This window comes from Aquarana catesbeiana, linkage group LG05, assembly GCF_042186555.1.
Source record: "Aquarana catesbeiana isolate 2022-GZ linkage group LG05, ASM4218655v1, whole genome shotgun sequence".
Classification (NCBI taxonomy): Eukaryota; Metazoa; Chordata; class Amphibia; order Anura; family Ranidae; genus Aquarana; species Aquarana catesbeiana.
The window spans coordinates 367,781,466-367,797,684 of NC_133328.1; the positions used below are offsets into that span (position 1 = coordinate 367,781,466).

Sequence of the window (16,219 nt, forward strand, 5' to 3'; positions counted from 1 at the left end):
CGAACCCATGGCCCAATACATCAGAACAAACCAAACTATAACTGGCATTGAAGTAGGAGGTATTACACACAAATTATGTATATTTGCAGACGATATATTACTTTTTCTATCATCACCACAGGTCTCTGGTCCTAACTTAATACCAGCTCTTGATGGATTTGCAGCCCTATCTGGCCTTATGATTAATCCTAAGAAATGCCTAGTGCTTAATATTTCGCTCACAAACATGGAATTGATCCCGGCTAGGGCTGCACTCCCATTCACATGGGCAGAAAAATCAATCCCATATCTTGGAATTCATTTAACAGCATCTCATTCTGACTTATTCTCAACCAATTATCCTCCTGTATTAAGACAGATCACAAATCTAATAAAACAATGGTCGCAACTTCCTTTATCCTGGATAGGGAAGATTAATGCAATCAAAATGACTATTCTACCCAAATTGCTTTATCTATTCAGAGTCCTCCCTATTCCAATTCCTTCCTATTTTTTGAGAATAGTACAAAAAAGAGCAACTTCATTTATATGGGGCTCTTCTAAACCACGTATACCTATACACACACTACATCTTCCCAAAAGTAAAGGAGGCCTGGGATACCCTAATTTTACTAACTACTACAGAGCAGCACATTTGGCCAGTCTGTCCAAATACCATGTAAAACAGGAAATCCCATTATGGGTATTTATAGAGGCTTCAGAAAATGACCCTCTATTAATATCAAACTTGTTATGGCTTGATCCTAAAGACCGCTTTAAAATTCATAATCCCATAACTAAACACTTCTTATCTCTCTGGGATAAACTAAAAACCAAATATCAGTTACAATCTCCACACAATCCTCTCCTTTCTTTTATCAGAAATCCGGCCTTTTATCCGGCATGGATCTACCCAAATTCTTTTAAAGCTTGGACAACATCAGGCATTCAGACACTAAATGACTTCATAGCATCTAAATCATTCCTTTCATTCTCATCGCTTAGAGAAAAATATGATCTACCAAACTCTGAGATATTTAGATATCTCCAAATCAAAAATTTCTATACACCATTCCTAAAGGGGGATACACCATTATCCCAATTATCCATTTTTGAATCAATCTGTACAAAAGATCCATTTGCTAAAGGTACAATTTCATCACTTTATAATCAATTATATGGAGTAGTAAATCTTAATAGACCCTCTTGCGTTCAGAGGTGGGAGGAGGACCTGGGACGAACTTTAGAAGACACGGACTGGTTTAACATATGGCTCACATCTAAGTCATCCTCACCCAACATCTTAGCACTGGAGACAAATTATAAAGTCCTAACTCGCTGGTACCTTGTACCCGCTAGAGTGGCAAAATATTCACCTAATACCTCAGCTCTTTTTTTTCGAGGATGCCCAGAAATAGGCACACATTTACACATATGGTGGACGTGCCCAGTAATCCAAACCTTCTGGAAGGAAGTCTTCGTGATTGCATCTAAAATATTTAAAAAAATAATACAACCAGATCCATATATAACTTTACTTAATCTAAAACCGGAATGGTTAACACTCTCTCAATTCAAACTTATGATCCAACTAATAACGGCTGCAAAACAAACAGTGGCCAAAGCATGGAAATCTCCTACGTTGGTACTAGCAGAAACAATTCACAGAATGAATAATACAATGTCCCATGCTAAGATGGTAGCCATCGATCAAAATCAAATTCCAAAATTTGAAAAACTTTGGCATCCTTGGATAAAACAACAGTTCCTGTCAAATTTCAATGACTCTGTCCTGTTGCCATGGTAACAGATTAAATGACTTACAGAGACACCCATTCTAAGGCTTCAAAGAGAACTAAAAAGAATAATAAACTGACGAGCGGGACAACCTTGTGGACCATACCTCTGCCTTTCTACCCTTTTTCTTCTTTCTCTTTCCTTTTCTGCACCTTACGATTAAAGCTCATTATCAGAATTTATTTGACCTATATACGCTCTACCTGTAAACAATATATATAGTAGGTATAAATCATTTAAATACCTACAAAAGTAACTAAGGAAATGATATATATCTTTAATTTAGGTTTACGTGAACCCAATGTTTAATATTTGAAATTTCATGATATTTAGCTATATAATCCCTACTGTAAAACAATGAGCTTACTTTATAGATCCTTGTAAACTTACTTTATGTATCTTTATAATATTGTATACTCAATAAACTTCTTTTGACAAGGAAAAAAAAGCAGAACTATATATTTATCATCCAGCAAATACAGTTTGAGGAAGAAGGAAAGAAGACGCTGCATGACTCTTTTGGGAAGGAGAGAAAGAAAAGAGGCAGCATGAACATATTGGGGAGGAGATGGATAGAAAAGGAAATCAGACTGATTTATGGAGTAGGAAGAGAGTAGAGGCATCATTACTGCATTGAGGAGATGGAGTGAGTCTGGATTGGGGAGAGAGAGAAAAGGCAGCATGACCAGACTGGAAAGGAGGGTGAGAGAAGTATCAACAAGACTAAAATGAGCAGGAGGGAGAGAAAAGAGGCAACAAGACAAGGGTGGGGAAGAGGGAGAGAAGAGAAAGCATGGTCCAATTGTGGGACGGAGAAAAAAAGAGAAAGCAAGATCTATTTTTGGGGTCGGGTTAGAGGATAGGAGGCAGCATGACAACACTGGGGAGGAGGAAGAAAAAAAAGGTTTAACAGGACAGAAGTAGAGATGGGGAGGACGGGAAAAAAGGGGGCAGAGTAACTGGATGGGGGAGGAGGTGAGAGAAGAGCCGGTGAGACCCAATTGTGGGAGAGAGAAGATCATGACCAGGGGCTCATGATAGGAGGCTGAAAAAGTCAGCAACAATAGAGAGGGATGGAAAGAGGCAATGAAACTGAGAGACCAGAGCTGAGACGCAGTGGAAGTTAGTGATAGACTTTACCCACTGCCCGATGCTTGCCTTGTTACTTGACCCCAGTACCTGCACATATCTACAGTCATTGTGGGTGACAGGAGCGAGTTATCAACTGTAGGTGCTGGGAGAGCGCCCCCACACACACCAGCCCAGTTGGAAAACGTCTGCCTGTTCCCCTGCCCTCAGAGTAGTTAACAGAGCTGAATCATAGTGCAGGAGGTAACAGAGGCAGCAGTGATTTCAGAGCTCAATGCCCCTTCACATTTAACACAAAAACATGGTGCATGAGGCACTGCCTTCAGTCCTAGTATAGTCACGACATGATGGCAGGCTTTGTGGAAGTTAGAAGGTAGCTATTCTCTCCCTAGACGCAGCCAAAGCATTCGACTGTGTCGAGTGGACACATTTATGGGAGGTTCTAGAGAAGTTTTAGTTGGGTAGAGGATTCGTAAAGTGGATTAGATTAATGTATTCAGCTCCACGAGCATGTATACAGATAAATGGCTCATTATCAGAATATTTCTCTCTGTCCAGAGGTACTAGGCAGGGGTGCCCACTATCACCGATGCTGTTCGCATTGGCTATAGAACCACTGGCAATAGCAATTAGACAAATAACCACTGTCAGGGGATTTGAGAGATGCGGAAGAGCGGACAAAATGTCCTTGTACGCAGATGATGCTTTACTATTCCTGGGAGATACAGAAACTGATTGAATGTCATGGAACGTCCCACACTCCGCTTGAGTGCTTCCATCAGTATACTGCTTCCTAAGTTCTGGGACACGAGTCGAATGGATCTGGCTATAGGAACCCCCAAGAACTAGACAACACCAGTCTTGGAGTACATCAGGACTAACTCTTTATTTGAGATCTCACACACATTTATTAAAGTCTCCAGAACTTCCTAGAACATTGCAAAAACAATCCATTTGGGATAGAATTCACTCATGTTCTAGATGAGAAATGTCTGGTCTTTCTACATTTGGAATTACAGAGTGACCAAGATGGTAACATCTTTTCCAAAACTCATTTCAAACACAGCGGGGGTAATTCATACTTACACGCTAAAAGTAACCACCATCCCAGGTGGATACAGAATGTCCCCTTTGGCCAATTTTGCCGCCTCAGAAGGACGTGTACCAAGAAAGATGATTATCTAGAACAGAGCAAACTCCTTATGCAGAAGTTTAGTGAGAAAGGTTATGAAGCCAACCACATAGAATCAGCCTTTTCTAAGTATCTGGCCCTCTACGACGATCCACCTAGTGGTGATTCGAACAACACAAAATCTCGACACCAGACTACCCCTGATATCCAACAGGCCTGCTTCTCTACCCAATATACGAGTAAAGCGTTCGAAATCCAGAGTGTTATCAGAAAGAATTGGAATATTCTGAAGCACGACCCCGTTTTGGGTAAGACACTCCCCGATCACCCTAATATAGTTTTCCGGAAAGCCCGAGACCTTAGGAGCCTGATAGCCCCAAGTAGGGTAAAAACACGTACCAGCAAACCAACTAATAGCTGGACAACAATTTTTGACCAAAAAGGATGCTACAAATGCGGTATTAAGAACTGTGGCACATGCATGTACATGTGGCATAGGAAAAAAACTGTAGTAGGGAGAGACGGGAGAATTCACCAAATTAAGCAATTCATAAACTGTGGAACAGAGTATGTGATCTACGGTATAGTATGTCCATGCGGGCGTCTATACGTAGGCCGTACACAACGCCCAATGCGAGTTAGAATTGGTGAGCATCATCATAAATTTAAGAGACAAATATCCAGTCCCTCGACACTTTGTAGAGGCCCATCAAGGGGACCCCGCAGGCATGAAAGTATTTGGGATCGAGTCTATTGGAAGGGAGCTGGATACAGGAAGGAGACACCAGAGGCTTTGCAAAAGAGAAGCCTTCTGGATTTTTACCCTTGGTAGTCTCGCTCCAGGAGGTCTAAATGAAGACCCAGAAGTACATAAAATAGTATAATGCTGGCACTAAGCCACTGTGGAGGGCTAATCTTTTAATTAATTAACTAATTAATTTTTTAATTTTTTATATTTATATTTATTCTATTCTATGTGTATTCAATTGATTAAATCTATTGCTGTGACAGTCATATATTACCTGGCCCTATATATCACTCTTTTCATAGAGGTTTTAAGGTATCATTATTACATTTTCATTGTCTAAGGCATATCCTATTAGATCTTGCATTCCAAATACAAGTGACAATGGAGATAAAAATAAAAATAAAGTAAAAATATACATTTAACCTATGACTAGAACACAGCATATATAGGTCCTCCATGTGGTAGTGTATATATGTGTACACCCACATGTACATACACGTGTAATCATAGGTTGTATGTGTATGTGGTCTGCAGGCAGTGGCTCTATCTAATATATATTATATTCATATTCATTTTTATCGACTGACTCTTTTTCTTTTTAAAGTATACGTAATCTATTTTCCATTATTATTCAATATCATATTTAATACATCCTAAATACAATCTCCATTTGTACTTTTGTTTTCATTGTTATTTTTATTTTTATTTTCATTTCTATATATTAATTTTTGTTTTTTTTTTGGTTTTTTTTTGTTTTTTTTTTTTATATATATTATCCCTTTCGCTGATGTCTACTAAGTAACCTCTGGGTTACCCGAAATAATGTATAAAACCACTATATGTAATTTATATATGAGGTTACAACAAAAAAAACCCCTTTTTTATATCATACTGGCAAAGTACACAGATCTTTGTACTTTTATACGGATTTAATTTTAACAATATTGTTTTTTTAAAAAATTACTGTATGCACATATATGTATATGAGATGGATGTGTATAGGGTTTTCTTTTCTATATATATATATATATATATATTTTTTTTTTTTTTTATACAATGTATATTATATGTATTTTATATTATTACTTTTTATTATTATTAATTCTAGTGTATCTCCTGCTGGCTTCTAAATACATATGTTCGGAATATCGCCACCTTCTAGCTACTGTTCTAGAGCTGAATTTATAACAGCCCCTTTTTCCACCTAGTCTCTTTTTAGACTACCATGTCAAGCATTGGGCCATCTAGTTTATCCTCTCCTCCCCTGGTCCCTTTCAATTCCCTTATTATTATTATATTATTATTTTCTTAATATTTTTTCATGTATTATATACATATATCCATTTTTATCAGTCTATCCCCTTCTAGCCTAAAGTCAGACGGTTTCTGTCTGACTTTGGCCTCTATCTATGCCCACAGCAAAATGGAGGCCACTGTTTACCATATTGAGTCAATCTCGTGCGCCGAAGGGCGCACGGGATATGACGTCACGACCGCACTTCCGCCCTGTGGACCGCAACCCGGAAGTAAAGTAGCGGCGTGCGTTCCACCAGGTCCTACAGGGCACAGGAACGTGCTACTGGCCAGGACCTGTCAGCAATGGAAGCCCACACAGTCACAGCCCCCACAGAGACAACGTACTCGAGCAGAGGAGATGCCATCTGATCCATACACCATAAGGTACATCCCTGATTCTAAACTCCTAAACATTGTCCAGCGTTCTCTGTTATTTGTAATGTATTGATGAGAGGGGAGATGAGCAGATCCTCTGGGATGCCTTGGCTCATCTATAGATAACCATTGGTATGACCCTTTCAGCCTATGATCTGTTTGTACTTCAGATCATACACATGCATATATATAAAAATATTTGAGAAGTCAAGAAATCAAAAACTTAAAAATTAAAATTTAATTTCAATTTCAATTTCAATTTTAAATTAATACTAGAGCTAGAATTAGGAACTAGAAATTACAATTATAACCCAAATTCTATTATACATAACAAAATTCATCAACAATAATAATAATAAAAATCAATTAAATAAATAAATAAATTAATATACTATGGCCCTTTAATAATGACAACCAAGCCAAGACCCACCCTCCCTAGAGGACCGCCCATTAATTAAGGGAGGAGCCCTAGAACCAACCCGACCAGTCTGGTTTAGTTTGACATGTGTATAAAAAGCCAGCATGAGACCAACACTACTAAGGCTCTGATGAAGAAGGGTAACCTTCGAAACGCGTTAGCCTGCAGTAGTCTGTATGCCTCCTTCCTGGGACCTGGAAAACTGCTACCACTGGAATAATTGCCTCTGTGCCATATACTATGCGATTTTTTTCTTCGACCTTTGTGAGTAGTTTTTTATCTTGTTTTTAATTAATAAATCTGTCAAGGATAATGCACTAGGCTGGTGCGCTCTTTTTCTTCTTTTCATTTAACACTAGGACAATCCCATCCTTGAGAGCAGCAAGGCCGAAATCCATAGTCCTTCTTGAACCCTTGGGACTTTTTAGCCAATACACCTGTGCGCAAGAGTATTTTTTGCTTCTTTTTACACATTTATACACCAGGCTGACTCAAAGCTAACCTAATTAACATGAGCTAATTTACTAAAACATTTACCCAGACCAGATGACAGACTTGTGGGATACCGAGCTTCACACAGTAGTATAAACACAATAGCTGGAGCTAATTACAATTAACAATACAAACAAAACCTAATTAACCTAATTAACATGAGCTCCAATAGGAGTCGTCCCGTCTCCTACATTGTATAGAGGACAATGTGATCAGCTCATTCAATTAACATACATTACCATAAACATCAACACAGGGTTAATTAGAACAAACAACAATGAGTTGAATACCCTTAGAACCTAGACTAAACTTATTTACATTAAACACATTATAGCTGACATCAGACAAGTGAGTGGAGTTGATGACATTAGCATCTCCTCACAGGATGTGTCCCAACAGTATAATTCAGTCTTATCATTCTAATATGGCATATAACGGGTTCCAGAGTCTGTGTGTTTTGGGGGGACATAGAGCTGAATCCAAAGTAACACCAACCCCAGGGTCCCCAGGCATACAGCTCACAGAGAGCACCATTCCCCCAAATGCTAGGGCCCATAATCGGTGTGCAAGAGGCTTGCGTTCAGTCCCCTCCAATAGCCTCTGTCCCGGGTGAGTCTGTCACACTGATTAAGACCTTTGGTAGTTTCTCGGGGTTTATTATAAATTGGGAAAAATCAGTGATATTGCCAGTTGATGATTTAACACCCAGCCCAGATGGAGAAAAAAATACAGGTTGTTACATCCTTTAAATACCTGGGAATAAGGGTTTCCTCTAGCATAAGGGAATATATAAATTATGACTGGGTCCCTATATTTGATAAATTTAAGGTGAAGAGTAGAGTATAGACTAAATTAACTTTATCGGTGGTAGGGCGTGTAAATTTAATGAAAATGCCCCACATTTACTTTAATGATCTGGATACCACTTAAATAGTTTAAAAAAATAGATTCCCTGTTTCAAACCTTGTTATGGAAAGGGCAAAATGCTAGAATTAAGCTAACCACACTACAACTCCCTAAAGATAAGGGGGGTTTAGCCGTTCCAAATGCTAAAATGTACTTTTTAGCAGCACAACTCCAACAGGTTGCAGGATGGGGAGTGATCGACTGGACAGATCCTATCCAATCGATACTTCTGAGTAGATCTTCACAATTTCATTTGATAGCTCAATTAGAATCAAGTAATTTTTCTTACACGTCACAGGGCTCTACCCTGGGACTCATACATAAAGTATGGCAGGAAATGAGATGTATTCTGCAATATAGTAATATTTCAGTCTATTCTCCCCTATGGGGAAATAAAAACTATGAGGAATTAGGCAGACCAAAAGGGTTTGGAATATGGAGAGAAAAGGGGATAAAATATATTGCACACCTTTATACAGATAATATACTAAAAACATTTCAAGATTTGCAGAAAAAATACTTAATGCCCTCCCACACCTTTTATCAATATCTACAACTGCGCCATGTGCTAGAGAGTCAGTTTAAAGATAACAAAGTTAAGATACAAAATATGCCACTTATGGATTTACTTGTAAATATACAGGTTAAGAGGGGTCTTATTTCCACTCTGTATATGGCCGGCCGTTTGACTGAGCAATCACAGAAGATAAACAGCTAAGTTTAAGCCAGAAGGGGATGGGAAAGACCTTGGAAAATTGACAGATGAAACATGGCAGTGTATACTGGAACATGTACAGTCCATATCCATCTCACCACAGCAATGCATAACCCAATTATATATATATAGAGTTTACAGGACACTAGCTAAATTATACCAATGGGGGAGGCAGAATATGTCGGAATGCCCGAGATGTTCAAGAGCATCTGCTGACCTAATGCATATGCTTTGGAAATGCCCTAAACTGTTCAGGTTTTGGCAAAATGTGGTAGAGACTATTATTTAGGCGTATCAAACACAGGTACAGGTAGATTCAAGAATATGCTTAATGGGCCCATTAGATAAAAAAATATACACTCCAGTAACTAGGATACCCATTAACCATCTCAATACAGTGCACTTTCACCCCCTTCCTGCCCAAGCCATTTTTCAGCTTTCAGCGCTGTCACACTTTGAATGACAACTGCGCGGTTATGCTACACTGTACCCAAATTCAATTTTTATTATTTTTTCCCCACAAATAGAGCTTTCTTTTAGTGGTATTTGATCACCTCTGCGGTTTTTATTTTTTTTTTGCGCTATAAACAAAAGAAGAGTGACAAGTTTGAAAAAAACACAATATTTTTTATTTTTTGCTATAATAAATATCCAATTTTTTTTTTTTTAAACAAATTTTTTCCTCAGCTTATCGCAATAAGCGTATATTGATTTGTTTGCGCACCACTTCAGCCCCGGAAGATTTTACCCCCTTAATGACCAGAGCATTTTTTGCGATTCGGCACTGCATCGCTTTAACTGATAATTGCGTGGTCGTGCAACGTTGTACCCAAACAAAATTGATGTCCTTTTTTTCCCACAAATAGAACTTTCATTTGGTGGCATTTGATCACCTCTGTGGTTTTAATTTTTTGCGCTATAAACAAAAAAAATACTGACAATTTTTTTAAAAAAGCAATATTTTTTACTTTTTGCTATAATATATATCCCCAAAAATATATATAAACAAATTTATTTCTCAGTTTAGGCCGATATGTATTCTACATAAAAATATCGCAATGAGTGTATATGGATTGGTTTGCTCTACAAAATAGGAGATAGATTTATGGCATTTTTAAAATTTTTTTTTTTAGTAGTAATGTCGGTGATCTGCGATTTTTAATGTGGCTGCGACATTGCGGCGGACAGATCGGACACTTTTGACACTATTTTGGGAGCATTGACATTTATACAGTGATCGGAGCTAAAAATAGCCACTGATTACTGTGTAAATGTCACTGGCAGGGAAGGGATTAAACACTTGGGGGCGATCAAGGGGTTATTAATATTATACAGGATTTATATAGCGCCAACAGTTTACGTAGCGCTTTACGACTTGAGGGTAGACAGTACAAATACAATACACTTTAATACAGTAGGAATCAGAGGGCCCTGCTCCTTAGAGCTTACAATCTAAGAGGGAAGGTCAAGAGATACAAGAGGTAATAACTGTGGGGGATGTGCTGATTGAGAAGATAAATGTACAGTTGTTAGGTGGGGGCCAGATAGGCTTCTCTGAAGAGATGAGTTTTCAGGGATCGTCTGAAAGTGGATAAAGTAGGAGAAAATCGGACGGATTGGGGTAGAGCATTCCAGAGGATGGGGGAGGCTCTGGAGAAGTCCTGAAGGCGAGCATGAGATGAGGTGACAAGGGAGTTTCTTGGGAGGAGCGAAGAGAACGATTAGGTTGGTATTTTGTGACTAGGTTCGAGATGTAACTGGGGGCCAGGTTGTGGATGGCTTTGTAAGTTATAGTTAGTATCTTGAATTTAAGTCGGTGACTGAGTGGCAGCCAATGGAGGGATTGGCAGAGGGGTGTAGCAGACGCTGAGCGCTGTGTGAGGTGGATGAGCCTGGCAGCAGCGTTCATGATGGACTGAAGTGGGGATAGCCTATTTAGAGGTAAACCAATGAGGAGGGAGTTGCAGTAGTCGAGGCGGGCGATGACCAAGGAGTGGATTAGAAGCTTTGTGGTGACATTGGTTAGGAAGGGGCGTATCTTGGAGATGTTGCGGAGATTGAGGCGGCAAGTTTTGGATAGTGATAGAATGTGGGGTCGAAAGGTTAGTTCAGAGTCCAGGATTACACCTAGGACCTTGGCGTGGGGAGATGGGTTGATAGTTGAGCCGTTGATATTGACAGGGAAATCAGGGGAAGGGTTAAATGTGTTCCCTCACCATGTTCTAACTGTAGGGGATGGGCTACCTAGGACATGACAGAGATCACTGCTCCCGATGACAGGGAGCAGTAGATCCCTATCATGTCACTAGGCAGAACAGGGAAATGCCTTGTTTTTTTTTTAACAGAAGAAATGCCTTGTTTACATTTACATTTCCCCATTCTGCCTCTCATCGTCACGATCGCAGGCCACTGGCGGACAACAAGCTTGCAGAACCCGCGGGCACGCTCCCCACGATGCACGGCAGGCACGCGCCCACTAGCCCGGTATTACGAAGGGATGTACGGGTACGCCCTTATGCACACCTGTGCCATTCTGCCGACATATGTCGGCGTGTTCGCTCAGGAAGCAGTTAAAAGATAGTTTCCTACCTTAACTAAAGAAAAATTATATAGTTAGATAATTTCAGAATAGGTGTCACAAGAAATAAACAGTGACAGAGTCTAAGTAGTGAAGTAAAGAGAGAAAAGACTTTGCCAGAGACTGTACTTCAAATAGGCCAGCAATGGCAGCTTCCATAATTCTATTCAGGTTCCTTTAAGCGAGCTTTTGGAATTGGAGCTCCTAAATGTTTACCAATGTAATGAAGGTAAATTGTGTTCTCAGTCCAGAGCAGTGTCTTGCCAGAAAATGGAGTCCTCTGTATCAATAAAAGAAAAAAATGTTTTGTGCTTTGCTTTACATCATCTAGTACATTCTATTATAGTCATTGATCATATGACATGCATGAATAGAGTTTAACATAATAAATTACTGTTTCCTACCAGGGATTTTTATCTTCGCTGCAAAGTCTGTATCAGGCAAAACTAGGCACCGTTGACTTTTTAACTGCACATGAAGCTGCTAGAAAAGAAATCAATGCTTGGGTTTCAGAACAAACAAAAGGTTAGTATGAGTTTTAAAAACTGCATTGAAAATTAAGTACTGTCCGTAATACTTTTTTAATTTTTTTATATGCACTAACATATCATTTTTCATGGACGAGCTTTCGGGATGTGTCCCCTTCTTCAAGGTCCAAGCAGTACTGATTCACAAAAGTTTTAACAAAAAGTAAAATGTTAAAACAAAACAAACAAAAAAATCTCTGAGGGAAAGGAAAAAGAAAAACAAACACATACAAATCAATAGTATGGCAATGGCAATAAAGCTATCAGCAAGTGAGATAAGACAGAGGGAAACCTATAGACTGGAGGGGGGTGGGGGGTGATAGTCACAGAGGGGGGTCATAAAACTGTAGTATAGTGGGTGAGGAAACCAATATCTAAATTTAGGCCATTGTTTTTTGTGTCAAAAAGAAGTATCATTCTTAGCTCAAATGCTTTCCTTTACTGGATAGTTCTGCAATTCCCTTTAAGAACTAATACATTGCAGTCTTCTATAGTGTTGTGAGAAATGATGTCCCACAGGTGTGCGGAAACTGTCTTCCTTATGTTCCTTGATGGTATACCTGTGCAAATTGGTGCAAACATGCGCAGTAAAGTCATTGATGCAGTGAAAGCACAATAGCTGTCATGCAACAGAATGCTGGGGCACAATGGCACCAAATTTAAACAACTGGCTTTATAGCTGCAAAATACCATTTAAATTGTCATAAACTGCAGCCAAGGCATTGGAGCACCCAGGGAGAGAGAAGGGGTCACTAAACCCTACCATGACAAATGTCTTTATACTATGAGCAGAATGTTAAAGCGGTAGTAAACCGCTGTCTTTTTTTTTCTTAAACCAGGTCGCATACTAGCGCATTATTTTATTTATTTATTTCAGGTACTTATATAGCGCCATCAATTTACACAGCGCTTTGCATATACATTGTACATTCACATCAGTCCCTACCGTCAAGGAGCTTACAATCTAAGGTCCCTAACTCACACTGATCTTAGAACGAAGCCCTCCAGTGTGACGCGTTGTCAATGCTGAAGGTGCATCCATCTTCACCCGGTATTCCTTATGGGTTTGCAGACTCCGGCTCTGTGAATGGCCAGAGCCACGATGACGCCACTCCCGCACATGTGCGCAGGAGTAGTTGTTTGAGGCAAAGGACAGGTATGCCGTTCCTTCAAAGTGTATGTATCGGTGACGCCACCGGCTGTATCTAAAGTAAATATCTCCGAAACGGTGCAAAAAAATGCCATTTTCCCTGCAAGCTGCCTTTATTTTGCTCAGCAACAGCTGGGGAGCCAGTGTGTATGATGAGGCCACAATGTAGTGCACTGGGAACAAGATTAGAGATTTTTTTGGATACATTCTGGTGTCACTTTGACTTTGGATAGAAGTAACGGGTGCAGAAAAATTGGTCTTTGGATGTCAGTGGTGCCTTCCCACCATAACCTTATAGAGGTACTGTTGATGAAAGCAAGAATTGGCCTTGCATCCCTAGATTCAGAACTTGGGCTTCCAGGGAAACAACATGCTTACATTTTGCGCAGCAGAATTTGCCCTTGATCGGAGGATCAAGGAACCCATACATGGAGCAAGAGGTACACCGAGTCGCATCTCCACACCAGCTGGGCATCATACCTACTAATTTAATGGGGATTTAGGAATTATGCTCTGTCCAATTAACTAACAACTAGCTTCCCGACACTAATATTTAACAATACAATACACAGGTACTCACAGCACACGTGCACTAACAACACTTGGGCACTCACAGTACCCGTGAATCTCTATTGTAAAAGAACACCCCCACATACTATAAAGTGCCATATGGAATGATTCTGCCCATGGTGTCTCTATTTCTTATCATTCTGCTTGTTGCATCTTTTATTTTTATTTTTTCCCACAATATTTTATTAGTAGAAAAAAGAGTGTAGGTTTACAATATTGTTGAACAGAGTGTTGGTGAAACATGTTGATAGTTACAATCAATGGTAAAATATTTGTGATCAGAACAAACACGAGTATATAACTATGGCGAAAGTGAAGTCTAAAAGTCGACAGAACAAGTATTAATTAAGACATAGGGGGTTATTTACGAAAGGCAAATCCACTTTGCAAACTACAAGTGCAAAGTGCACTTGAAATTGCACTGAAAGTGTACTTGGAAGTGCAGTCGCTGTAAATCTGAGGGGTAGATCTGAAATGAGGGGAAGCTCTGCTGATTTTATTATCCAATCATGTGCAAGCTAAATGCTGTTTTTTATTTCCCCTGCATGTCCCCCTCAGATCTACAGCGACTGCACTTCCAAGTGCAATTTCAAGTGCACTTTGCACTTGTAGTTTGCACTTGTAGTGCAAAGTGGATTTGCCTTTCATAAATAACCCCCCATAGTGTCTGGTTGTGTTGGATCCGTTAACGTTCATTACTAATTATAAAAACAAGAGAGAAAAGGTGTTGCATCTTTATTTTACTGAAAGTTTGTATATTTGCTTCATGGTATTAACGCACAAACCAACAATAGCCAATTATATATCCACTGCTCATGTTATGCATTGGGTCTGTTTGCATAATATTGTTCTGATTGTATAAAACTTATGTATATATATATAATTGTATTTGTTTAGGAAAGATTCCAGAAGTGTTGTCTCAAGGAACCGTGTCTACAACGACCAAATTAGTGCTAGTGAATGCTTTATATTTCAAGGGTGACTGGGCTGAAAAATTTAATAGTGAACAAACAACTGAAGCTCCATTCAGGCTAAGCAAGGTAATGTCAAGTTACCATATGTGTCATAGATACTGCTACTGTTAGCATTTTAATCATCTCTTTCAAATAATGCCAGGAATTGCAAAGATAAACACTGGTTTGCATTAACCATTGTCAACCATTTGAATTGTACCTTAAAGCACTAGGCACAATGAGAGCCAGCTGCTCAGTGGCTATTTGGTATAGATTGCCGCACTTCATGTTTATTGTTGTTTTAGTCCTTGAGAGTTAACCATTTTCTGAAGTACAATGTTTTTTTTACTTTAATGCGGCCTATATGGCTTGCTATGGGGGCACATGCAGACCGTGCCGGCGGGGGACTCCATAAGAGGTAGAGGGTCGTTCTCTGAAATATCATTACACAGTGCAGGCAAGTATAAACCTCTTTTTTTAATTTAATTAATTAAAAAAAAGATTACAATCACTTTAATGATGTATCAATCATTAATGTATAAGTTTTTTTTTTTTTTATTTCCAAGATGAAAAGTGATTCCTTTAGAATTTTTCCTTGGTTTTATTCATAATTTGTGTTTTTTGTTTTTTTTTTTAAACTACAAAAAATGTTTTCTTGATTTCTGACACAATATTTCTTTTAGAAGAGGTTGTAACCCTAAAAAAAAAAAAAAAAAAAAAAAAAGAGAGAGATCCTGTTCCTTTAAAGCGGGTTAAACAGCATAGTGCTGTCTAATCTGTCCCTTTCAATGCTGTCAAAAAACCTGGTTGATCCTGCCTGTTCCTGTGGCCCCTATATAAACTGACCGCAGTAATTATGTCTGCTGATCCACGATACCATGGTCAGTTTATGTGCCTCCATCACCCCACAGTGTCTCCTCCTCTCTCCCTCCCTCCCTCCCTCCCTGTCAGCTGTTGTGTGTGAGCGATCTCCTCCCTGCCCCTCCCCTCCCGCCCTGCTGCTATTAGTAGCTGGCAGTATGGTCAGAGTAGGATTACTGCCAGCCCATTTGTTATACCAAGGTATACTACACAAAATGATGCTGTTAAATACCTTCTTTCAGATTGCATCTGTGCGGTCACGTGACCTCCTGCGACTCTCCTCCCCCGATCTAAGGGCTACGGCGAGAGGGGCTGATAGGACAGCACATTGGTCACATGACCTCCTGGCTGATGTCAGAGGGGAATCTCAGCCCCTCTCGCTGTAGCTCATAGATCGTGGGAGGAGAGCAGTGGGAGGTCACGTGACTGCACAGAGCCGATCTGAAAGGTGTTTAGCGACATAATTTTAAACAAACATTAACACTGTGTAGTATACCTTGGTATAACAGAGGGTCTGGCAGTAATCCTACTCTGACTTTACAACCACTTTAACACCCCTGCATAAGAAAAACATCCCCACAATAGTGGGAATCTGTAAAACCTCCTTGCTGTTAAAACCACTGTTAAAAGAAA

General features: G+C 39.4%; 1 protein-coding gene across 1 annotated transcript in view; it reads left to right on the forward strand.

Annotated features, from left to right (window-relative positions):
- Positions 1 to 16,219, forward strand: part of LOC141144868 (leukocyte elastase inhibitor-like) — a 58,380-nt gene that overhangs the window by 15,470 nt on the left and 26,691 nt on the right. Inside the window, exons 4-5 of the mRNA XM_073630955.1 lie at positions 11,933 to 12,050; positions 14,670 to 14,812. Coding sequence (XP_073487056.1) covers positions 11,933 to 12,050; positions 14,670 to 14,812 — 261 coding nt within the window. The remainder of the gene's footprint in view (positions 1 to 11,932; positions 12,051 to 14,669; positions 14,813 to 16,219) is intronic.